We start from the raw sequence: 26,650 nt of genomic DNA on the forward strand, positions 1-26,650 counted from the left end.
TATAATGGTATAAAACAATTCTGGGGAAACCTGGTGAATATCTGGACCCTGGAACTGACACAGCTAAAAAAAAAAATGTGTTGTAGTTGCTGTTCCGTTTCAAAATGATAGCCACTGCCTCAGCAATAGAAGAGCGGTTTTAACGCACCTTTGTTCCTTTGTTGTTGATCTATGCATGCGGTCATTGTTTGAAAATAATAATTAAACACATATCCTACCTATAGAAATAAATCTTTGTGATCCTACCAAAATGTTGTAGGCTAATGTTGCATGTGTGTGAATCAGGGAAAATAAACAATACTGATGGTTTCTTAAATTATATCAAATAAGATGAAACAGGATGACTAGATGTGGTTAAAAAAACTGTGTTTGGTCTCAACTAAAGCTAGGACTTCCAAAAAACCCTCCACCCATGTTTCCAACTTCCCTTTATCGATTATACCACACCTACAATTACTATGGTGGCCGATTTGCCAATCAGTGGCCTAGCTGTCAATCAAAATCAGTGGATCAGAACTATAACCAAAATATGGGAAGTCTTAAAATAATAACTATTGTTCCTTAAACAGAAACAAAAACTGCTTTTTTGGCTCCTACGCCATTGTTAATTATATTAAATACAACTGTGATTTTCTTATTTACTTACCATGTACTTTTTGACCTCTTCCTTGTTCTGATCCATATCCGTTTGGGCTTTGAGCATCTCCTCCCTGGTGTTGTCCATCTTTCGGATTTCTTCTACTTGCATCACTCTCTTCATGTCAGTGTTCATTTTATTCTTAGTGTTTGAGTCCACGTTGTCTTTCTCAAACAGGGTTTCTTCATGTTGTACCTGTTGAAGTCTTAGCTTCTGCTTATCAAATCTGTCCTCCATGTTCACCTCCAGCCTCTGCTCTGCCCTCTGCTCCTCAGTCTTGTCTTGTCTTTCCTTCACATCTGGTTTAGAATGGCCAGTCTCTTCCGTCATCTTGCTGATCTCTTCCTTTTTTCTCTTGCTCATTCTTATCATTTTTACTAGATCCTTTTTTTTTAGTTCAATCTCAGTGTTCATTATTTCCATCTCTCTTATCTCTTTCTTTGTTCTTTGTAACTTGTCATCCAGCTCCTGCATTTGCCTTTCAGTACTTTCCCTCACACACTTTAGTGAATTAATTTCTGCTTTAGCTAACTGCCTGTCTCTCTCTATGTTTTTTCTCTCACTCTGTATTTTAGTTTTGATATTTTGAATCTCATCTCTTTCAGATTGGACCTCGGCTAACTTTTTCTCTATGTTTTGTTTTTCCCTCTGCATATCAGCATTCACCTCTGTTTCCCACTCTGTTGTCTTCATGCTTACATCTGTGTTTTCTCTTTGATTTTGAGAGTCAGAGCTAATATTTTCCACTCTGCCTCTTTTTGTCTTTAGCTCCTGCTTCCCTTTCACAGTCATTTCCATTTGTTGTTCACTGTCTTCTAGCACATCCCAAAGTTTCTCCATCTCTTCATGGATTCTGCTGAGTTTGATCTTAACAGTGTCAAATGTGTCTTTATCTTCTTTCTGCATTTCTATGCTTTCCATCTCTGGGGCAGCAGCTTTCTGCATTTTAACAGCTCTTTGAATATTTACATTCATAATATGTTTGATGTGCTCAATTTGATCTCTATGTTGTGCAATGTCTTTTTTATTTCTCTGTATCTCTTGATTTATGTCTGCCATGTTTTTCTCCATTTGTTCCTTTGCCTGCTTTGCTTCAAATACTATTTTCTTATTTTTGTTAATTAGACTCAACAGACTGTCAACCTTCAGCCTTTCCGTTATCTCCTGCTTTCTCTTTATTTGGTCCATGGGTTCTTTGGGTTCCTTACTTTCTTGTGATTTTGTCATTTCCATCTTGTGTCGCTCATTGATGAGCTCATTACGTCTTCTTTCCAGAGTTTCCCTCTCTTGGTATATTTCAGTCCGCATTTTCAGAAGTTGCATTTTTTCTTCAGCAGCTTCATTTTTATTCTCCTCGAGTTTCTCAATAACATTTTCTATCTGTGATCTCAGTCTTTTTATTAATAAGCACTGCGCATGTTTTTCAGCTGTGAGTCTGTTAATGTACTCCTGTTTCTGCTCTGTATTTGTCTTCAGATAATCAATTTCATTTCTCTCTCTTTGTGTTCTTTCCCAAAGTTGTTCAATGTCCCCCATTACTTGACATGTCAATTGTCTTTGTCTTTTAATAGTCTCCCTTATGTTGACTTTAATTTGTTTGTCTTGCTTGCTGTTTTCCATGGTCCACTTCTGTTCTGTTTGGGTCATCCTGCTGTTCTGTTCTGAAACAAGTACAGAGCCAATTTGAAAAAACACATTTCCAGCATGTTTATCCTCTTTAGGTAAAGCTACCTGGCAGAATTTCATAAAAAGGGCTACTCCTCAACTGTGCCTCTTCTGACATTACTATAAATACCCACCTAACCCTCTCATAGGCGTAATTTACAGGGGGATAATCAAAAATATTTTTATATATAAATCAAATAATCAAAACTGGCCAGTTTATCCCCCCAAAAATATTATCATGATGATGAATGTAAAATATTAACTGTTATAAAATATGATAAGTGGTTGGCTTTCTCAATTCAATGTAATTAACAAGCAAAGAAAAAAAAATTTCACACAACCCACCCGCCTCTGTGTGAGACTTGGTTGCGCCCAACCCTTCTCCGTGTTTTTCAAGCACACAGCACGGCGGGTGCGACCCATAGACAGTATATACACATAGATCCCGTTGCTCTGGACGGAGACCAGTGAAGGATATTCACTCCCTCCAGAAAAACGCGTTTATGCGATCGCATAATTCAATGCATAATCAGCCAAAGTCCGCATATTTATGCGGGGGCCGCATTTTTTCAAATACGCCGCACTTTCGCCGCATAAATTGTCGATTTCCGCGCAAAATATGATTTGACTGGCTTGCATGATTTCATAATCCCCGCATTTTTGTTGCAAAAAAGTCACATATATCTTAGCAGAAAGTTGAAAAATGTTGCGTTTACTTCACACAAGTGCAGCCCTTTTCCCCTGTTGCCATGGGAACGTTATGAAGTGACGTAATTACGCAGCGTGAACATCATCGAAAAGCTGCAAACTCCCGCGATGAAGCCATGATGAAACCACAGTTTTTGCAAGTTCCTGCAATTTTAGCAAGTTCCTGCAATTTAATCGCATAAAATTGCATAAATATCCTGCATATTCCATCGCATTTTTTAAGAAAACGTGCCGCATAATCAAGGATTTTTGCCTGCAACAATCACAAAAAAACTTCGCATTTTTCTGGAAGGACTGGATATTTAAAGCACTTTTCTGGTGAGCGTTACTGCGCAGCCTCCAACTGAGAGAGACAATGTAAATGTGACGTGAGCAACCTGTCTGAAAGTTGTAAGTCTTCTGCTAGCTGTGCCAAGAGAAATCTCAATAATTCCCAATCTTGCAGAGACGGAGAGCGTAGGTATACGTAAGGAGATAACATGGGCACAGGCTAATTATTGTTAACTAAAATGCTAGTTAACATTAGTAATTAAACTTAAACAGCTAATGTAAGTCGAAACTGCCTGCAAGCTTCTCCTGTACTATACGGTAATTCCTCTACTATGCGACAGTAAGTCGCATGGTTATGACACAAACATTAGCCTATTTTTACAAAAACGTCTGCTACGGAGCCATAACGTGAGATACAAGGTAATGGAGCCTTTTATACATTGTTGTGTTTCTTTAGAAATAAACAATGGACAAATAAAGTCTTTAAACCCTTCAGATGTAAAGTTATTCGTTGTCAAAGTGACGTCAAAATGAATGGTAGTCAATGGAATGCTAACGGCGGGTGAGTGCTTGTTAGCATCAAAATGGCGCCATAGGAACTACGTGCTGTGAGGAGAGGCTTACCCTTTGGTGCGACCAGGGTGCGACACGTGAGCTCTCGTGAGTGCATTCAGTAGGCCTACACAGAGAAGTGTAAAAGACCGGTCCAAATTCTGCGCTTCTTTTCCTGGAACTTGTATTTCTTTCAGAGGACTTTGTCCAATAAATCCATACTCCAATATTGACAGCCTTTTGTCCATATTTTATTCATTTTCGGTCATTTTATTGTTGTTAGCTGTGATGCTAAAGCAGTTTTAGCTTTCCCATGATGCTTTTGAAAGTTTTGACCAATCAGAGAAGTTGCTTTCAGGACCCGTGAAATAAAGTCGGAAAAATACATATTTGACCGACCCACAATGCTGCAATATATTTTTTTAGTATGGAATTAAATGCAGTTAAATAATAGTATGATTATCAAATGACTGAAGATCAATTTTACTAATACTGGAACAACAGATCTGATTCATTACAAATGTGGTGAAAAATGAATGATTAATGCTATTCAACTGAACTTGTTGAGATATAGAGCATGTTGTTTTTCTATGGCTCTTAAAATTAATGTGAAACAGCCTATTTGGGCATACATGTCCCGGGATGTCCCTAGATAGTTGGATTCAACTTCCGTGTTTTTGGTACAGTTGGTTTTTACACCTGATGCAAACCGTATGGGAGAACAAATGAACTGTAATGACCACATTTTCAAGTGGACTGGGGCATGGATGTATTCACACTTATCAAACGAGCAGGACTTTGGGGTCAACTTTAGGATCCGGGCCCAGGTCCTGATTGTAAAAGCCCCCTTACTGCCTTATATTCCATTATAGTTTATACTTTGAATTGTCACTTCTATTTCCTTCACATAAATAAAGCTTCTTTTTAATTTGTCAGAAGGTGACATAGTGACAAATGCCAGTTCAACCGATTAACATAAAATTCAACTGGTTTAGCCTCTACACCTGACTGGACCAATGAATCGGCCCAACTTTACCACTGACATGGTTTTAAAGCTATTGTTATCCAGTTTTTGATCTCCAAACATCTTAAAATGCACATATTTAGATCAGGGGAAAAATGGGGGGCTTGCTGAAACACATCTGAGATACAGACCAAGGGTTTATTAATTTAAATTAATTAATGTATCATGAGGGGAACAGGTGCCACAGGCTCATTTAAACAGTTACTTCCCCAAAAAAAGATGCAAAAGAGGAGGGAAGAGTAAATTATGCCTACATGTGTGTTTTTACATTAAATGAGAAAAGTTGATATACAGGAGAATAAATATTTGAAAGCAATAAAGAATGCCTGAAAACCTTACTGCATTATATTCCATTATGTTTTTATATTTTCGATTGTCACCTGTGTTTTCCTTTACATAAATACATTTCCACCATAAGGGTAAAACTAGATGCTTAACAATTAAGTGAATTAAGGGAAATTAAGTGTTTAATGCTCAAAACCCCCCATGTGACCCCGTTATGTTGAAACAAAACTTATACCTTAGGGTTGCCAGGCCAGCTGTGATTAGGCCAAATGTTTTTGCCATATCACCAGGGGGGGTGGAGCTAGCAACCATTGGGCTACTTAAGCACTTCTCTAACATCTGTACTACTAACCGCCCAACTGCCCACCTATTTTTATTACCAGCCCACCCTGATGAAGCAGGCTAGAACCGGCTCTAGACAAACAGACCACCTGGGACATCCGGCTCTTTTTCAAATTTCTTTAACCCTCCTGTTGTCCTCGGGTCAAATTTGGCCCATTTTCAAAAAGTTTCTATGTCAGAAATTTGGGTTTCTTTCAACCAAATTGTCAAAAAAATAACATGGATGTTTCCATACAACGCTCTTCACAGGTAAAATAAATGATCTGCTCACTACTTTCATTGAATTTGGGTGTTTCATTAAGTTTTATAGCATTTGAATTTTTTATTTTTTTTTTATAAAAGAACATTGAAAAAAGTGACAAAAATGTCAGAAAAAGCTTCAAAAACTTAAAAAAAAACAACAAAACCGTAAAACCGCAAAAACATCGGAAAAATTGACAAAAACGTAGGGAAAAGTAACAAAAAGGTCGCAAAAAGTGACAAAAACATAGAGAAGAGCGACAAAAGTGTCGCAAAAACACCAAACATTGAAAAAAAGGTTTCAATTTTAAATTTTGACCCAGAAAAACAAAAAATTGCATGGTCGACGGGAAGACAACACAAGGGTTAAACTTGAGTGGTGTCCTTGAGATTTTGAGTCTAATTTGTAAAGTTAATTTTAATGACTTGGTGGTTTATGTGTTTGTTTAAATTGAAGTCAGTGAGCCTGAGGACATTTTAAAATATCCACTATTGATAGCTAAAGTTAAAGTACGCCACTTAACGTTTACTAGGCTACAGATAGGTATAAAGTATACAAGTCTTTCTCTGTTTTAAGAATGACATTACGAGAGGAGGGTGAGGTGATGCGGAAGTAAAATATTTCAAAATAAAAGCCAAGGGTGTAGAATGGCCATTCTGTAACATCCTCTCGTAATGAAATCAATGGAGAAAACATAAAAGGAATTTGCTGAAACAAACTATCAAAAAGAACACTGACCCATTTGTAAATTACAGACAGGGCGAGGACGAGGATCAGTGTCCAATATGTACCTACCTCTGTTTCAGTCTTACTAATGCTGTCGTGTTGTGGTGAAATGGTGTTGTGTTGTGGCGAAATGCTGTTGTGTTGTGACAAAATGCTGTCGCGTTGTGGAAAAATGCTGTTGCGTTCTGGCAAAAAGTTGTGGCGAAATGCTGTCGTGGGATTTGCTGTCGCTTTATAATAAAGCAATAAAGCACCCAGTTACAGAGTAGCCACCTGCAAGGGACGTTCTAAAGTAACACCCCTTAACGTGGCAGGGATCATTTCATTAGTCAACACTACACCTGACATTATATTGGTTGGGGGACTTTGACAGGGTTGTAACACAAGAAATCCGAGATACATAATACATACATTATTGTGCCATGCCTGAACTGCACTTCACTAGCATTTGTTTTATGCAAAAAATTGCATTTTCTAATAAAAAACTGTGAATGTAAAAACATCTTTTGTGATTATCTTAAATTTCCAGAGTTGTTTTCCCAGAAAAAGTCCATACCCTTTTATCCAAACATTTGGTTGTTGTCATGAATCCCGCTTCCTGAGTCTGTTTTCTGCCTGAGTTGCCTGTATTCTGTCCTGAAGTCTGTTTTGCCTGTGTTTCCTGAACGCACCCTGTCTGGTTGCCTGGCGACGAAGCAAGGCGGGAGATCTCTCAACTACCACACCTGCATCTAATCAGCTATCTGCACACCTGGTCCTGATCATCACTTCATAAGCTCTGACCTGACATCCATTCCCTGTCGGATCGTTAGCCATGAATAGTATGTTGTGCCTGCGTATCAGCCTCAGTTTGCTAAAAGTTAGTTTTGCTGCTCAGTTATATTTGCCTGCTGTTAACTTACCTTCGTTTCCTCTTTCTGCAGTTACTCTCCCGGGATATTCACTCCACCTCTGCTTGGTCGTCAGTTTCATCAGAAACAACGTTGGATCTGCTCATTCCCTCCCACCTACTTACCTCCACTGCCTGCTCCGTTACCTGGATTCTCCTGTTTCCACATTCAAATCATTAAAGGGGTGATAGAATGATTATATAGGGTATTTTACACTGTTCCTTAAGGTCTCCTAATAGGGTATGTAACATTGGTTGGGCTGAAAATTCCCCGAATGCTATTTTATTAGACCCTTAACTACCCTGTGAATATGGCTCTATTTGGAACAAGAGCTTTTCTTCCAAATATGGTATGCTCATGAATATTTAGATGAGCTGCGCGCTGATTGGTTTGAGCGAACCCCATAGAAACACATTGGAGACGAGACAAGCAGGTCTCATATTTCAGACAATGCAAAGTTATACATTGTTTGTCGGGCTATTTCGTTCACTTCAAATTCACTTCACTTCTGAGACTTTTTTAAGCGAGAAATCAACTATATAAAGCTCAAATATGGGCCGTTTTATGAAAATTGATGGCTAATTGCAAATTTGGTAAGACGTGTCGGACTTTAGCTAGAAGCTCCACACAGTCTGACGAGAAAGTGGCAACCTCCATACCCAGTGAAAGTCACCGTTTCCCTGGGTACTGGACTACTGGAATACTCGGGAGCTGGCTGCCAGCTGCCGGCATAACTAGAGTAGCTATATTTAGGGGTCCAAGCCCGAGTCTGCAAGAACGGGCAATAGCAAAGCTATGCCGTTCAAAAGGCAGGGCTGTAGAACCCTATTGTTTTTCTACTGATTATTCATCATCATCATAGTCATTATTCTTCTCGGCCTAAAACTCCGACTACAGCCTAAACCATACATGGTGGGGGCTTGGCATTTTCAGGAATGGTCCAGAACTCCACAAGGACCTCAGGCGCAAATATAGACCCACTTCCACCACTAGGTGGCGCTATAGCAGAAAAAACGCATTTGGCCCTATAACTCCCACACTGTACACCGTACATTCAAAAACCATACATCCACGTGTTCCCTGGATCCAACTGAATCACGTGATATAGGCCACGCCCATTTCCGCCTAAACTTTTATGCGTGAAAAATCGCGATTTATCAAAAACCTACTATTTCGAACTCCTCCTAGACCGTGCGACCAATCGGCACGAAATTTGGCAGGTAGCATCTCCAGATGGGCCGGACAAAAAGTTAATAAAAATAATTTTGATAGGATAGAAATTGCGCATATTACGTACAAACACATTTGTGTATCTAACTATGAAAACACCAACTTTGCCATATCTCGACCAAAATAAATGCTATCAATGCCAAACTTTAGATTCTTGTTTGCCATGACCCTCTGGAGGTCCCCCACGCGTTTTACGAAAATTGGTCACTAGGGGGCGCTACAAGTACAAAAGGTTTATATCTCATGAACGGCTCATCCGATTTTTACAACATTTGATGGGTACCATCTAGGGCCACTCCTGAGGCCATCTCTAGGGTGGGGTACTGAGGGGTAAAAGTGGGCGTGGCCTATGGGACCCAAGTCTAGATTCACCACTTAGGCCGGTTACACACTGGATGCGTCGCGCGAGCATGGCGTTTCTGTTGCGTCTCAGAAGCGTGGCGGCTGCGTGGATTTTTCTGTGTCCTACACACCAGAAGCGTGTCTGACGCAGCGCTGCTCCTGCTGCTAGGTACAGGGAGGGCTGATCTCGGGACATAGCGCCGACAGATTCAAACTCTGAAAAATGGGTAAGTGGGCTGTCTGTTTGTTGATGTTGGACCGTCACTCAGAACACACACTACGTTGTTATTGTAGCCTATCCTACCCTTTATATATAGGCTTGTTCGACATATGGGGAGAGAGTTGTTAAACATAAATATATAGCCTACTGATTTGATTAAAGCAAGAAGACGTCGGCAGTATTGACTGCAAAATATGTTACAGAATATTTCGTTCTGTATGACAGGTGCAATATTTGAAAATCTTTTCTCTGAAATTTTTTATTACATTTATATTTACATTGATATCAAAACCTAGAGACTTTCAAACAACAAGATGTCATTTATTAATATGCATTCGTGTCTAAATGACATATAAACATATTTTCCTATTCTATTTTGCCTGGAAACGCTTCCAACACGCTCGCATCTCGCGTGAAAAATAGGTGTCGGTTCTATTTCTAGCAGGCACGCTTACACACTGCCTGCGTGAGACGCGCGTCTCACGCAGGCAGTGTGTAAGCTCTAACCTGTTAACATGGGAGCCGAAGTATAAACAGACACGCCACACGGATGAAACGCTCGCGAGACGCTTCCAGTGTGTAACCGGCCTTACACTAATGTGAACAACTTTAAATTTACAGGGTAGATGGACAATGGACCTGACCAAAAGTTACTCAATTTTGCTACGTTAAAGTATGTGCATTTGACGACCAAACAAATTTTCCTAGCTAGCTACCACACACATATCATATCATATCTCGGCCAAATTAAATGTTATGAGCAAATACCTTGACAACCTTGTTCAACATCCCACTACGATGCTCCGTATGAAGGTAAATATGGTGCAAAAAGGGAGAGCTTGTAGAATACAATGTGAGAACTTGCAGAACAAAAAATCTGAACTTGTATGTTAAAATTTGCACTTGTAAAAATTTTATTTGCACTTGTAAAAATAAAATTTGCACTTGTAAAAAATATTCACACACATATGATCTGAATTTGAAGTCATACAAAGAAAAAAAACATGAGAGCTTGTAAAAAGAATCTGAACTTGTAAATTGAAATTTGCACTTGTAGAAAATGTTCACACACCTATATTCTGAATGTGAAGTTACAGAAAAAATATTCACAAATGTGTAGATTGATATTTACATGAACACAATGACAGCTGCAAACTTATAATGCAACATTTACTCGTATACTTTTTTTTTTTATTCTGGTTCATTTTCCATCACAACCACAACTCAGTGATTACAACCTCTCGAATCTGTCACTGCAACTTCACATATGTGCTCTCTCGCATCACAAAGTGGCGAATCTGCGCACCTCGACTTTCACAACACTCTTGACGATACATTTGGTGCAAAACTAATTTGTACCTGTGGACTTAGGCTGTGGAGCTCTGAGCTAACAGAACGGGAAAAGCCTTCTTATATACAGTCTATGGGAAAATCAGGGTTTCTATCGCCAGATGAGGGACAACTCTGTCCGGCTTATTTATGTAGCATGGAAACTTGGTGGAATAGCATGCTAGCGTTAGCTAACTAGCAGCCAGCCCGCTTCTAAATAAATACCTTTTAATTGTCTAAACATTTTTAACAGCCAAACTAAAACACTGGCGGTGAGCTCCACGGCCTGCAGCCGCAGACGGACTGTCATCAGTGGGTAACAGGTGCCAAGTTTCGCATCCCTGCCGAGAATTGCATCCACTAGGGAAAATAATGATTTTATAAGGCAAAGTACTGTTTAAAAACTAGGCAATAGTAAATCTCTTTGTCATGTTCATCAATAATGATTAGGATTTTAGAAGGTTTAGAGACATCAATGTTTTATCAGACTCTGTAGTAGCATTTCCTTGCTACCTAGATGCAATTTTCGGCAGCAATGAATTCTGCAGAAATTATTGTTTCTGCCCAAGCGGGTGCAATTCTTAGCAGGGATGCACAACATCAGCAAAGCAAGCTCTGGTCATGGCCGGGGGATGGGCCGCTGCTACCGGATGTGGGGCTCTCCGTGTCCCGCTGGAGCTCCGACTGCAGGTCGAGGTCGGCAGCGAAGCTTTCTGGCAAAAGCAGTGTTGCTACGCTGGTCGATCCCCACTGATGACAGTCCGTCTGCGGCTGCAGGCCGTGGAGCTCACCGCCAGTGTTTTAGTTTGACTGTTAAAAAGTGTTTAGATAATTAAAAGGTATTTATTTAGAAGCGGGCTGGCTGTTAGTTAGCTAGCTAACGCTAGCATGCTATTCCACCAAGTTTCCATGCTAAATAAGCCGGACAGAGTTGTCCCTCATCTGGCGATAGAAACCCTGATTTTCCCATAGACTGTATATAAGAAGGCTTTTCCCGTTCTGTTAGCTCAGAGCTCCACAGCCTAAGTCCACAGGTATACGAGTAAATGTTGCATTATAAGTTTGCAGCTGTCATTGTGTTCATGTAAATATCAATCTACACATTTGTGAATATTTTTTCTGTAACTTCACATTCAGAATACAGGTGTGTGAACATTTTCTACAAGTGCAAATTTCAATTTACAAGTTCAGATTTTTTTTACAAGCTCTCATGTTTTTTTTCTTTGTATGACTTCAAATTCAGATCACATGTGTGTGAATATTTTTTACAAGTGCAAATTTTATTTTTACAAGTGCAAATAAAATTTTTACAAGTGCAAATTTTAACATACAAGTTCAGATTTTTTGTTCTGCAAGTTCTCACATTGTATTCTACAAGCTCTCCCTTTTTGCACCATATTTACCTTCATAGCTCCGTACCAAATTTGGCGAATATCGGCCTTTAGGGGATGCTATAAGCAACGTTTATTTGTTTTGGCCAATAACGCAATGCATTTACATGGGAAATTTGCAATTGCAATATCTCTGCCACAGTAAATGCAATCAACACGAAACTTGTGATGCTCGTTCGGCATGCCGCTCTAAGGCTCTGTACCAAATCTGGCAAAGATCGGCCATTAGGGGGTGCTATAATCAATGTAGACGAGTTTTGGCCCTTTTACTCAATCTATGTTAATGGCATATTTGCAATGGAAATGTACCACATACCTTGCAGCTCACACTTCTCAATATTTACTGATGTTTCCCTCCTACCATTAGGTTTTGGTTTTGGTTTTTGCTTTTGTGTGCTCCCCTGGTTTTTTACGATAAACAAACTTCTTAACCCACTTGACAAAGTTTCTACAACCTTCAGTGGACAAATGCAACTCTTTTCTCTCACTTTTGCAATCCAAAATCAATACCATTCATAGGCGCCGATGAAAATACTGAGCACCCACGTGTGCCAGACTGCCAGTAGGCTACATTCATTTACAATTAAACATTGCAGTTGATGCTAAGTGGAGAGTCTGTCATAGTGTGATTGGTTATCTCGGTGGCATTGATTCTTAATTTCCCACGAAGCTGATCGCGGTAACGTGTCAGTTGAACTTTTCATCTCCAATCCTATCTGTATATCATTGTTAAAGGTAGTCTGTATATGCATGGAGGTGAACTGTTGTTTGCAACGGCGACGTACCAGCTCGCGCCTCTCGATATTTACCGCCGTTTGCCTCCCCGCCACCGGACTTCGGGTTCCACTTTTGCGCGCTCCCCGAGACGTCGGGAGGGACTGGCGTGGGTGGCTTGGGCCCCGTCATAACTGCTTGCAGTTCTAGTTAGGGGTCCAAGCCCGAGTCTGTAAGAACCGGCAATAGCAAAGCTATGCCGTTCGTACAGCAGGGCTGTAGAACCCTATTGTTTTTCTACTGATTTTTCATCATAATTATTATTCTTCTCCGCGTAAAACTCCGACTACAGCCTAAACCGTACATGGTGGGGGGTTGCCGTTTTCAGGACTAGTCCCAAACGCCGCAAGGACCTCAGGCACAAACATTCACCCACTTCCACCACTAGGTGGCGCTATAGCAGAAAAAACGCGTTTGGCCCTATAACTCCCACACCGTACACCTCACATTTAAAAACCATATATCCACGCGTTCCCTGGATCCAACTGAATCACGTGATATAGGCCACGCCCATTTCCGCCTAGACTTTTATGCGTGAAAAATCGCAATTTATCAAAAACCTACTTTTTCGAACTCCTCCTAGACCGTGCGACCGATCTGCACGAAACTTGGACCGTAGCATCTCCAGACCGACCTGACAAAAAGTTAATAAAAAGAATTTTGATAGGACAAAAATTGCGCATATTACGCACGAACAAATTTGTGTAGCTAACTATGAAAACACCAACTTTCCCATATCTCGGCCAAAATAAATGCTATCAACGCCAAACTTTAGATTCTTGTTTGCCATGACCCTCTGGAGGTGCCCCACGCGTTTTACGAAGATTGGTCACTAGGGGGCGCTACAAGTACAAAAAGTTTATATCTCATGAACGGCTCATCTGATTTTTACAAAATTTGATGGGCACCATCTAGGGACACTTCTGAGGCCATGTCTAGAGTGGGGTACTGAGGGGTCAAAGTGGGCGTGGCCAATGGACCCAAGTCTAGATTCACCACTTACACTAATGTGAACAACTTTAAATTTACAGGGTAGATAGACAATGGGTCATGGACCACACCTACCAAAAATTACACATGTGGACCACTAGGTGGCGCTATAATGTTTTTTTGCCTTTATCTCCCACATTACACATCGCACATTAGAAAACCATACATCCACGTGTTCCTTGAATCAAGCTGAATCACATGATATAGGCCACGCCCATTTTTGCTTAAAATCTTTTTCGCAAAATCGCGCAATGCGCAAAACCAACTTTTTCGAACTCGTCCTAGGCCGTGCGACGGATCAGCTCGAAACCTGGTAGGTAGCATCTCCAGATGGACCTGACCAAAAGTTACTCAAGGAATTTTGCTACGTTAAAGTATGCGCATTTGACGACCAAACAAATTTTCATAGCTAGCTACCACACACGTATCATATCATATCTCGGCCAAATTAAAAGTTATCAGCAAGCAACTTGGGATCCTTGTTCAACATGCCACTACGACGCTCTGTACCAAATTTGGCGAAGATCGGCCTTCAGGGGGCGCTATAAGCAACGTTTATTTGTTTTGGCCAATGACTCAATGCATTTAAATGGGAAAATTTGCAATTGCAATATCTCTGCCACGGTAAAAGCAATCACCACGAAACTTGTGGTGCTCGTTCGGCATGTGGCTCTGAGGCGCTGTACCAAATTTGGCGAAGATCGGCCTTTAGGGGGCGCTATAAGCAACGTTTATTTGTTTTGGCCAATGACTCAATGCATTTAAATGGGAAAATTTGCATATGCAATATCTCTGCCACGGTAAAAGCAATCACCACGAAACTTGTGGTGCTCGTTCGGCATACGGCTCTGAGGCGCTGTACCAAATTTGGCGAAGATCGGCCATTAGGGGGCGCTATAATCAACGTAGACCAGTTTTGGCCCTTTTACTCAATTTTAATGGGATATTTGCAATGGAAATATACCACAGACCTTGCAGCTCACACTTCTTAATATTTACTGATGTTTGCCTCCTACCGTTAGTTTTTGTTTTCATTTTTGCGTGCTCCTTTGGTTTTTTACAATAAACAAACTTCTTAACCCACCTGACAAAGTTTCTACAACCTTCACAGTGGACAAATGCAACTCTTTTCTCTCACTTTTTAAATCCAATATCAACACCATTCATAGGCGGCGATACCGTGCAATTAAACATTGCAATTGGTGCTAAGTGGAGCACCTGTCGTAGCGTGATCGGTTAAGTCGGTGGCATCGATGCTTAATTTCCCACGAAGCACCCACGGAGGAAAACATAAATCGGCGCCTATGACGCCATTTACAACAACTTGACCGCCTCCCCTGCTCCTTCAACAACCACACCTGCCTCCCCCCTCCACCCTCTCGGTCACTCTCTCATTTTTCTCCGCTGTCTCCCGCGGTCAGGGGGGTTAAGAAGTTTGTTTGTTGTAGAGCATTCTTAAAGGCGGTCCGTACACGCTTGGAGGTGAACTGTCGACCGCTACGTTTGCGACGGCGACGTACCGCAGACGTCGCGGCTCGCGCCTCTCGACGTTTAGCGCCGTTTGCCTCCCCGCCGCCCGGCTTCGGGTTCCGCTTCCGCGCGTTCCCCCGGGCGTCGGGGGCGACTGGCGTGGGAGGCTTGGACCCCGTCATAACTGCTTGCAGTTCTAGTTACAGTTTGAATTTCGTCACGCCACTTAAATAACATCTACCCCAAGGTCTTATAAAGCTAACGATGGTGTCCAATTTCAATTTAATGAATTTTTGTGAACATTAGGGGTTTCGTTAGCTGCGACTGTCCCTTCAATCCTATGTGTACAGATCGCAGCTAGTTAGCTTCATTTTCGGCGTAATTAGAGTATATTTACAGTTTGAATTTCGTCACGCCACTTATATAAACATCTACCCCAAGGTCTTATAAAGCTAATAATGGTGTCCGATTTGAATTTAATGCATTTTTGTGAATTCCAGAGGAATTCTAAGAGGAGGCTAGCTAGCTCTCATTGATAGAGCTCCATCCAGCCGCAGGCTCTATCAATGAGACTCGCGGACAAGAGGCGTTTATTTCCCCGATTGTTTGTTTAAATAACTCAACACATTATAATTACACACATAAGATTAACTGGAACCTGTGGTAAGAGATTGCTGGCATAACAAGCTCGCTGACCGCGCTCTCACTCACACACACCGGCCATTTAGCAGGAAGAGGGGAGCTGCAGGCCCTGGAGCTCTGTCAGGGCAGCGGCGTTTGGTAGTCCATTAACAAAAAAAAAAACGGTCACAGTCAAAAAACTGTGACTTTGCGCGGGTATGGAGTGCCGTGGGCTGCCAGCCGTGACGGAGCTCCATCTTCTTCACAGCAGGCCCGGTGGCGAGGCAGCAACACAGGCAGCACCGGCCGCTGAACTCCGACACACAGTCGGACAAAATTTGCAAATAGACATCAATTTTTGTAAAACAGCCCATATTTGACCTCTACATAGTTGATTTCTCGCATAAAAAAATCTCAGAAGTGAATTTAGTGGTAAAATAGCAGATGAACAATGCATACAATTTCTGAGATCTGCGCAACCTATTCAGAAGACTAAACTGACCTCAGATCAGTGGTGTAGCCTATGTAAATGTTTGGGCGTGACAAAGGTAGAGACTAGAGCCAAATGAGGAGGAGCCGCCGAGTTGACGTCAACTAGGCGGCTCGTTGAGATTTGCCCGTTTTCAGAGGCAGTTCAAATTGTGAGATTTGCAGAGGAAAGAGGTGTCAATGGGATTTTGAGGTTCTATGTATGTCCTAATTACCCACTAAACATCATTATTCAACTATGACAAGGTAAAATCGGTTTTGCATTCTATCACCCCTTTAAATAAATACTCACCTTTATTCTACTCATCTTGTCCTGGTCTGCTTCTGGGTTCTGCCCTAGTAAATCGTGACAGAATGATCTGGCCAAAGATGAACCCAGCGGACCTGGACTCTATTCGCCATGCCATTTCCCAACAAGGGAATATGTTGGGACAACACAGCACGGCGCTACAGGAGATAGCGTCTTCTGTTCAGAACCTTTCTGCCAGTCTGACGAGTATCCAGGCTCAGCTCAGTATACCAGCTGAGATTCCACCACCTGTTTCACCCCCCACACCTGCTGCTTCTGGAGCTGTTTCATTCCGTGAGCCCAAGTCTGGTGTCGGTACACCAGATAAGTACGAAGGGGATTTGGGAAAATTACGGTCATTTCTCATGCAGTATGGATTAGTTTTTGACCTGCAGCCCAACTCTTACACCACAGACAAGGCCAGGATAGCCTTTGTAATTGAACTGCTGCGTGGAAGGGCTCTGGAGTGGGCTTCAGCCCTATGGGAACGACAGGACACCTGTATGGCGTCGTACCAGGAGTTCACGGCAGAGATGAGGAAGCTTTTTGACCATCCAGTCCAAGGTAAGGACGCAGCTACGACTGTTTTCTCTCTGCCAAGGAGCTCGCAGTGTAGCAGAGTTTGTAATTGAATTCAGGACATTGGCTGTGGAGATTGGGTGAAATGAGGAGTCACTACAAGCGTTTTTTTTTTTATCAGGGGTTGACGGAGCAACTTAAAGATGAACTGATTTCTTATCCTGAGCCTAGTGATTTGGACAGTTTGGTAGCGTTATCTATTCGGGTGGATAACAGATGCCGAGAGAGAAGGAGGGAGAAGCGATGGGGGTCTTCCAACCAGTCATCTACTCTGTTATCATCCAAGTCTGAGAATGGACCAGAACGAGCTGATCATTCTTCACCACACGAGATTAAAGGAGAGTTTCTACCTTCAGATCCAGAACCCATGCAGGTGGGGCGGCACGGGTTAACCAAGGAGGAGCGCCAACGTAGACGTGAGACCAACAGCTGCCTCTACTGCGGTAACCCGGGGCATTACATCTCCGCTTGTCCCCAGCGCCCGTTAAACTGCCCGGCTCACTAAGTTTGGGAGGACTTTTAGCGAGCCAGTTTCAGTCTCCCAATAACCCTGTCAGACCCCGTTTTCCTGCTACCCTCATGAACAATAGTCAAACTTTGGAGATAAACGCTTTAGTCAATTCAGGGGTTGATGACAGTTTTATGGATGCCGACTTGGTGGAACAGCTGGGGCTTTCCAAGGAGCAGTTACCGGAAGCCATTGAAGCTACCACTCTGAACGGCAGACTTCTGGCACTTATCACTATGAGGACTGAACCTGTTAAAATGCTGCTGTCATTCGGAGCGCATCTCCTTCTTCATTCTGCCATCTCCCCGTGCCCCCCTGGTTCTTGGATACCCCTGGCTGAGGGAACACAATCCCACGTTCGATTGGGTGACTGGCAAGGTAACTAGTTGGAGTATTGAATGTCATGCTAACTGCCTTAAGACTGCCTGTTCTCATTCAGGTCATTGATTCTGCCTCCCCAGATTTGTCTTATTGATTATCGGGGTATGAATGATATCACTGTCAAGAACAAATACCCCCTGCCCTTGATGAACTCTGCTTTCGACTCCCTACAGGGTGCTACTGTGTTCACTAAGCTTGATTTACGCAATGCTTATCATCTGGTCCATATCAGAGAGGGGGACGAGTGGTTGACTGGGTTCAAAACACCTATGGGACATTTCGAGTACCAAGTGATGCCGTTTGGACTGACCAATGCTCCTGCATTTTCCTGTGTTCCAGAGTATGGTTAATGACGTTCTGAGAGATATGATCGGTTATTTTAAAAGTTTGTTTACCTGGATGACGTTCTCATTTTCTCTAAGGATCTTTCTAGCCACATCCAGCATGTCAAGCAGGTCCTGCAGCAATTATTGGAGAACCGCCTGTTTGTGAAAGCAGAGAAGTGTGACTTTTACGCCCACACACCATCCTTCCTCGGATACATCATCTCCAAGGGCGAGATTAAGATGGACCAAGAGAAGGTTAGGGCGGTTCTTGATTGGCCCCAGCCCGGTACGAGATTGCAGCTCCAGAGGTTCCTGGGGTTTGCAAATTTCTATCGAAAATTCATCCGTGATTACAGCCGTGTTGCCGCTCCATTAACTACCCTGACTTCTAGCACCAGAGCCTTCTGTTGGAATCCTGAGGCGGACTGAGCATTCTTGGAATTGAAGAGCCGGTTCACCAACACTCCTATTCTCTCTCAACCTGACACTTCCCATCAGTTTGTCGCGGAAGTGGACGCGTCTGATGTGGGGGTTGGCGCCATCTTGTCCCAGCGAAGCTCCTGTGGTGTCTTAAATAGTAATGCTGTGATGCTGTATGAAGAGGAATCCGCCGACACTGTTCTTGATTATAAAAAGGTTTATTACAAACAAAGATTCAGCATCAATTTTACAAACTCCTGCAGAGAGCTTGGAGAACGACCAACGCGAATTCTTCCAAAAAGTCGTTCTGAAGTTCTGCTGTTAACACAGGGTATATATTCTATGCATTGTATGACCTAAAGTGGGAGGGTGTATGTGTGATCCTGGGGCCCCTCTGCTAATGTAATCAACCTCATAGCATAATCTTATAACAAACATGTTCTCATACACTGCTGAACATAGGTTTCCTGTAGGCCTCTCCAAGGTCATTAGTTGACTGTGCCTAAACTGGTTATTCGCCATAGAATGACAGAATATACATTTACCAGGACGTGTACTTATCAGGACCCCTTTCCTGTCATTGTTCCAGACCCAGCATCTGCATCCTCTCTTATACACAGGGCCCCAACTCCACCATAACCTCAATAACATAGTACAATATGGAATACGTTTAAAATGAATATATGTAGGCATAATTAAACATAAGTCAAAGTTATATATCATCAGATACAACACTCCACTGACAGTCTTTTCGCCTGCGGAGAGGAATTACGATGTGGGAAACTGGGGACTCAGGAACTTCTCGCTGTTAAACTCGCCTTGGAGGAGTGGCGCCACTGGTTGGAGGGGGCGGAGCAGCCGTTTATTGTCTGGACTGACCACAAGAATCTTGCTTACGTGCAATCTGCTAGACGTCTCAACTCCCATCAAGCCAGGTGGGCTTTGTTTTTTGGACATTTTAATTTTTCTCTTACCTTCCGACCTGGTTCTAAGAATGGCAAGGCTGACGCTCTGTCCCGGATGTTCTCGAAGACGGAGGGGAATGGGGTCAAGACTGAGATGATTCTTCCCTGGGACATCGTCGTTGGAGCTGTTACTTGGAGGATTGAGGAGGAGGTTATGGCAGCCCTTCGGACTCAGCCCGGTCCCGGTAACGGTCCACCCGGTCAGTTGTTTGTGCCAGAGTCTGCCCGTTCTGCTGTTCTCCAGTGGGCCCACGCCAACAAGATGGCTTGTCACCCTGGCGTGGCTCGGACTATGGCGTTACTACGCAGACGGTTTTGGTGGCCTGCCATGGGAGAAGAGTTTTATTGCTGCCTGTCCAGTTTGTGCGCAGAATAAGGGTACCAATCGGCCCAGCTCTGGACTGCTTCACCCCCTACCTATTCCCCGGCGACCATGGTCACATCTGGCCCTGGACTTTGTCACTGGGTTGCCCCCTTCTGAGTGGAACACTGTTATTCTGACTATTGTGGACAGATTCAGCAAGTTCGCCCACTTTGTGCCCATCTCCAAACTTCCCTCTGCCACTGAGACGGCCGATATCCTTGTTAGGGAAGTTTTTAGGGTCCACGGTCTGCCCAGTGACATAGTTTCCGACCGTGGTCCTCAGTTTACCTCAGCTGTCTGGAAATCCTTTTGTTTGGCCATTGGAGCAACGGTCAGCCTCACGTCTGGATTTCACCCCCAATCTAATGGTCAGGCTGAGAGAGCCAACCAGAAAATGGAGTCCACGCTTCGCTGCCTTGTCTCCTCCAATCCCACCTCTTGGGCCTCTCAGTTGCCATGGGTCGAGTACGCCCATAATACTCTCCCTACATCCTTCCAGTGCCTTTATGGCTACCAGCCCCCCTCGTTTCCATCTCAGGAAAAGGATCTCTCAGTTCCCTCTGTCCAAGCCCACATACGCCGTTGCCACCGGACCTGGCATCGGGCCAGAAAGGCCCTCCTTAGAGTTTCTGACCGGTATCATCTCCAGGCTAATCGTCGCTGTGTCCCAGCTCCCGCTTATGCTGTCGGAGATAAAGTCTGGTTGGCTACCCAGGATCTTCCTTTGCAGACAGAGTCAAGGAAACTGGCGCCTAAGTTCATTAGTCCGTTTGTGGTGGAGAAGGTCATTAATCCTGCTGTGGTTCGACTCAAATTGCCCAAGATGCTCAGAGTCCATCCCGCCTTTCATGTGTCCTGCCTCAAGCCTGTTCTCCTCAGTCCTCTCTTGCCCCCTCCTCCTCGTCCTCCTCCTCCTCCTCCTCCTCCTCCTCGGATGATCGGAGGTTGTCCTGTCTACACGGTGCGCCGCATCATGGATTCCAGATGGCGGGGTTGGGGTTTCCAGTATCTCGTGGACTGGGAGGGTTATGGTCCTAAGGAGAGGAGTTGGATTCCTCGGCGTCAAATCCTTGACGCTGACCTTCTTCGTGACTTCTACCGCCTCCATCCTGGCGCTCCGGGTGGTCCGCCCGGTGGCGTCCGTCGGAGGGGGGGTACTGTCATGAATCCCGCTTCCTGAGTCTGTTTTCTGCCTGAGTTGCCTGTATTCTGTCCTGGAGTCTGTTTTGCCTGTGTTTCCTGAACGCACCCTGTCTGGTTGCCTGGCGACGAAGCAAGGCGGGAGATCTCAACTACCCACACCTGGATCTAATCAGCTATCTGCACACCTGGTCCTGATCATCACCTCTTCACTTCATAAGCTCTGACCTGACATCCATTCCCTGCCAGATAGTTAGCCATGAACAGTATGTTGTGCCTTCGTATCAGCCTCAGTTTGCTAAAAGTTAGTTTTGCTGCTCAGTTATATTTGCCTGCTGTTAACTTACCTTCGTTTCCTCTGTCTGCAGTTACTCTCCCGGGATATTCACTCCACCTCTGCTTGGTCGTCAGTTTCATCAGAAACAACGTTGGATCTGCACATTCCCTCCCTCCACTGCCTGCTCTGTCACCTGGATTCTCCTGATTCCACATTCAAATCATTAAATGAATACTCACCTTTATTCTACTCACCTTGTCCTGGTCTGCTTCTGGGTTCCGCTCTAGTAAGTCGTGACAGTTGCGCCATCTCCAATACATTTCCTGTCTGTTATTAGATGTCCAGAGCCCAAATCACACTCATTTACAGTGCCAGGGCTGCCTGAATGGTCTGCCTGTGTCTGCTTGCAATACAATCACTCTACATACAAGGTACTGCTTGTGTCAGGTTAGGGTTATGTATTAGCTGATTGGCAGATGACTTCTTTGGAAAAGCCCTGCTGTAAACATTCATGCTAAACAATCGGGATGACGCTACCTTGAAGCGATGCGGAGATATCTAACATAATATAACATTATTTAAGAATTCATAATTATGGATTTATTGTACAAAGACACTGTAGTTCCAGGCTGGATTACAAAGCTTCTGGAAGGTCTACAATCGCACGGAAGATCTCGTTGTTGACCTCCCATTCTGTTTCTTACTTCCTCTTCTTTATTGCCGTAGGGTCATAAGGGGATCTGTCATGCCCTGGTGCTACGGCGGATTTTCCAAAAACCCAGTCAGCAAATGGAAGAACTACAAGCAACTTCACACCTTGCACATTGATCGTCTTATACGCTAATAAATTGTTCAAACGTATCTGGTTAATGGCGAATGAGTATGGCAAGAAAAGACTATCCCGGTAGCACTATAATACCCATCATTAATAAATTATATATTTAAAGTTAATTAAACTTTAGTTAATAGTTATTTACTGTTAAACAATGAAATTATGATCTAAAATGTGTACTAATCATTAGTTATAATTTATTTTATCATTAGTTTATTGTAGGGCTGTCAAATGATTAAATTTTCTTAATCGCGATTAATCGTTGAATTTCTATAGTTAATCGCGATTAATCGCATGTTTTATCACATGATTAAAATTCTATTATTTTGCATTTCAGAACTGTTTGTAAGTACATATTAACAATGGAAAGCAATTCTTACCAGTGTATCTTGATTGGGAATCAAATGAATGCAAAGAAAGTTACTTTATGAACTTGATTTTAAGATTTGTATTTGTTTATTATATATTTAATCTAGTCACACATTTGAATCTAGAGTCAATATTAGGGTTGGGTATTGTTTGGTTTGGATACCGGTGTTAAAGCGGTACTTTTAAAACGGTACCGATGCCTTAACGGTACCTGAACCGAACCAAAAGTAAAAAAAAGAAGGGTACTAAACAGTTGGCGACATTAAAGAATGGCTTGTATATTGCTAAGGCCATATCGTCAAAATTAAATGTAATCACTATAACAATAACTTATTTCACTAGTAAATAGCTGTTGAATGACAAAAACAACCACCAGATGGGAAAAGGGCATTTAACAACAACTAGGAATGCACCACAAGGCTGTAAATTACCAGTTTCATTGAACGCACCGTCTGTTTTTTTCCGACAACGGCAGCGGTGTTGAATCGGTTGAATCCTCTACAGTGAAATACAGACAAACTTTACACCGTTCAGCGTTAGCTGTCAGCATTGTAACCGTGTTTAATCCAGCTACTAGCTAGCGGTAGGCTAACGTTAGCTGCTGTTGAGTATAGTGTTAACTAGCATCACGTGCAGCGATGTTTCTGTTTCCTGTAACGTCTGTTTCAGAGCATCAGAGAGAAGTGCAGACATATCAGTGGCACCAGAATGAGGCACCGAAATACACGTTGCGATCCTGCAGCAGCAGGATGTGTTACGAGGAAGTACGGCAAAATAGTAGCCTGTTAGGCATGACGCAAAGCCGAGTGAAGTGAAAATAAATTAATAAATGGCGGCATGCGATTAATACGATTAAAAAAAAATTAACGCATTATGCTCGGCCCTTAATCGCATCGTGATTAACGTGTTAATGCTAACAGCCTTATTGTAATTTAAAATAATACGTTCATAAATTTAGATAGTTATCACTTTGTCAGTGGATAATAATTGTTTTGTAAACCATCTATAAACTGTATTTGGATGGCTATAAAGTTGCAACTAATGCTTATAGTAATTAAGTAATTAGTCAATGATTAATTAGTCGTTTTTAAAGCCTCAAGTAACATTAATTTGGCCCCATTTAATCTTTTTTCGGTGTTCTATAAAAGAGATTTTTGTGCACTGATATTTATCTGAATAATGTGTATAGATGCTTTACAAAGTATTAACCATTAACAAGGTATTTTAATCATCAGTTGCAACGTCATAATAGCCATCCAAATAAAGTTTATTGACAGTTTACAAATCATTTGGTAATCATTAACAAATACTTAATATAATGTATAAAATGCTATGTGTGCAACAATAAACTGTTAAAACAACATAAATTATAGCATTACTAATAATTAGTTAATATGAATTACCATTTCATTGTTTCAGTAGCTGCTAACTTAAGTTTAATGAGCTATTCATTTACAGTGAAAATTTCAGTTCCTTGAGAAAATAGACACACTCCTCTGACACTGGCCAGATGACTGCTCTTCACTTATTATTCAACATACAGTCATATTTGTTTTTATTTCTTCTTTCTCTGCTATCTTTAAAAAAAATCTCTCTCTATCCCTCTCTATTCTGATTCACAGTGCTGACAACCAGCTGGACCTTGTCTTCATCTGACACTGCTCAAACTGCAGACCTCACTCTTACCCCACCTCATGTTTCTGATCACTACTTTGTGTTCTTCTCTAACCCCCGCCCTCTGTCCACTCACAACTCACCCCAACCCACACTATCTTTACTCTCTGCAGTCCTCTTTACTGACCTCTTCTCAGTTCTCTCATCTCTCCCTTTTTTGAGTCTTTCTCTCTCTCCCACTCCCCTTTCTCTCTCTCTGCACACCATGTATCTCCATACGCACCTTGGCTGTTTGACTCATTGCGTACTGAGAGATGTAGCGAGTGGAGGAAAATTGCATTGATCACTCTCACCTACCATCCACCCCTCCCTCAACCTCTATTTGTTATATCTTAACACATTTAATTTTACAACAGTATGCTGATCTTTACAACATATAAATGTATCCCTGTACCATTTTTTACAGGTTTGTCTTACCTAAATCAGCTATAAGCTTGGGTTCCTCCTGTGAAAGTATCTGGTAGAAGCTAACTTTGAATTGCGGTGTTCCTTGTTCCACAACATGAAACAGCACCCTGATTTGTTCTTGTGGCGTCAGAGCTTCGGAGATGGTTGTCAGCTGCTGTGAGTTCCAGGCTTCTACGATGGCTCTGGTTGATCTAACCCCAGCAATGATCTGCTCCCTGAACTCCTCCAGGAAGGTTTCCACTACATAATGAATTAGGTGGTTATTTATTAGAGAATTTAACAAGCAGAAATGTGTGCCATGGTTAGTAGTAATTTGACATTAGTGGTACACTACAGGAAAAAACTCAATTTTGAGGTTTTGGGCTGTTTTGCTTCCATAATATGTAATCTTTCAGATTAGTGGAAAACCTATATCCAAAATATGCATTTAGGTGTTTATTTTACTACACTTTGTCTATTTCCGTCGGTAGACTTCTCCTACATTCGTTAAAAGTTGCCATTAGATAATGCATCATTTGCATATATAAACCTAAAGATTTCAGAAAACTTGTAATACAAAAAAATAATAGTCTTAATGTCAGTAATCAACTAAGGAAGTTGAGTGTTTTACCCCACACACATGTAGTGTCTTGCAGAATGTAGGGAATTTCACAATGCTGAATTTAAAAAACATTTTTTTGTCAGACACTGAGCCAGAAATCTCAACATAAGTAGCACCTACATACTACCAAACTTTGCTTCATTTCGTTTCATTCCTTTCTGTATTTTGAAGGATTTTACAGAGGAGTTTGTTAATAATTCAGGCCTGATTTATGTACATTTTATACCTAAAACATGGTGAAAATAGATTTTTTTATGGCTGTTGACAGTAGCCTACTTTCTGATTTATGGAGTGATAAAAAGAGATCCAAATTTCCCTCTGTAAAAACTTTGACTCTAATATATCAACAACATGAAACAAGCCCGGCTTTATCCAACATTCACATTTCTGTTCTGGATGTATATAAATTAGCGCATAGCCTATTTAGTAAGATAATGCATCATTTGCATATTTAAACATAGAATTTCAGAAAACTTGTAATACAAAATAATATTGTCAATTTATCAACTGGGGAAGTTTCATGGTGATATCTGTTAGTTAAAATATTTTATCGTATTGACCTGTGGTGTCTCCCATTAACTGTGTTCTTTCTGTTTTTAACGGTAGGTTTTTTGCTTAAAAATACATACAAAAGGCTAAATCTTTCAAACATGCAAAAGCTGATGCATCACCCAAAGGCAACATGTTTTGAAGAACTATACTTGCAGTATATTTAAACACAGTGGCAGATTGTGGTCAAATTTAACAGCATGTTTACAATGTAATAATGCATGGTATAAGAATACATTTATGGTTATTTGTTGAGAAGCAAACAAAATCATTTTGAGGAATAAAATAAACTTACCATGGTCTGTTGATTGATATGTATCCATATTACAAATTCAAAACTGGTGTTCCCATGAGATCAGGCTTGAATGAAAGGCTAGGAATGATATAAAATTAGCAGAAAAAAAAGAAAAACTCATGTATTGAACCATTGCAGATTTATATTATTTGTATTATTGTTGTCTTACCTCATCTTCCTTTTGTCTCGAGTTGTGTACAAAAACACAAAGTAAACCATATTAGGCTTAAACTCCTAGAAGTCATTTGAATGTTGTGCTTGTCTGCTTAGGTGTTAAACTCTACGGACATCTGTAGGGATGAGGCAGGCTTGCACTATTATCTTCAAAACATAGTATATCTCTTCCCTCCACACGTTCGTTGACTGAGTGTCAGATAGATGTGACTCCCAGTAAGTTGTGTATGATTGGATGATAGATGATATTTGGGTGGTGAAACATCTTGCTCTATGAGACTGGTCTCAGCTGATAAGGGTGGT

The 26,650-nt window shown here is 41.9% G+C and overlaps 1 protein-coding gene across 4 annotated transcripts in view; it reads right to left on the reverse strand.

Moving 5' to 3' along the window:
• LOC116058309 (trichohyalin-like) overlaps nucleotides 1–26,510 on the reverse strand; it is a 37,620-nt gene extending 11,110 nt beyond the window's left edge. Inside the window, exons 1-6 of one of the 4 annotated variants that reach the window (XM_031311080.2) lie at nucleotides 26,343–26,504; nucleotides 26,174–26,238; nucleotides 24,738–24,968; nucleotides 24,162–24,165; nucleotides 16,658–16,662; nucleotides 647–2,298 (exon numbers count right to left, since the gene is read on the reverse strand). In XM_031311080.2, the coding sequence (XP_031166940.2) occupies nucleotides 647–2,298; nucleotides 16,658–16,662; nucleotides 24,162–24,165; nucleotides 24,738–24,968; nucleotides 26,174–26,201 (1,920 nt within the window). In that variant the 5' untranslated portion in view covers nucleotides 26,202–26,238; nucleotides 26,343–26,504. Of the gene's footprint in view, nucleotides 1–646; nucleotides 2,299–16,657; nucleotides 16,663–24,161; nucleotides 24,166–24,737; nucleotides 24,969–26,173; nucleotides 26,252–26,342 lie in introns of all 4 variants that reach the window. The other 3 variants (XM_031311081.2, XM_031311085.2, XM_035991057.1) reach the window with 3 other exon arrangements.
• Nucleotides 26,511–26,650: the final 140 nt, after the last annotated feature.

Source organism: Sander lucioperca, chromosome 13, assembly GCF_008315115.2.
Source record: "Sander lucioperca isolate FBNREF2018 chromosome 13, SLUC_FBN_1.2, whole genome shotgun sequence".
In the NCBI taxonomy this organism is placed as follows: domain Eukaryota; kingdom Metazoa; phylum Chordata; class Actinopteri; order Perciformes; family Percidae; genus Sander; species Sander lucioperca.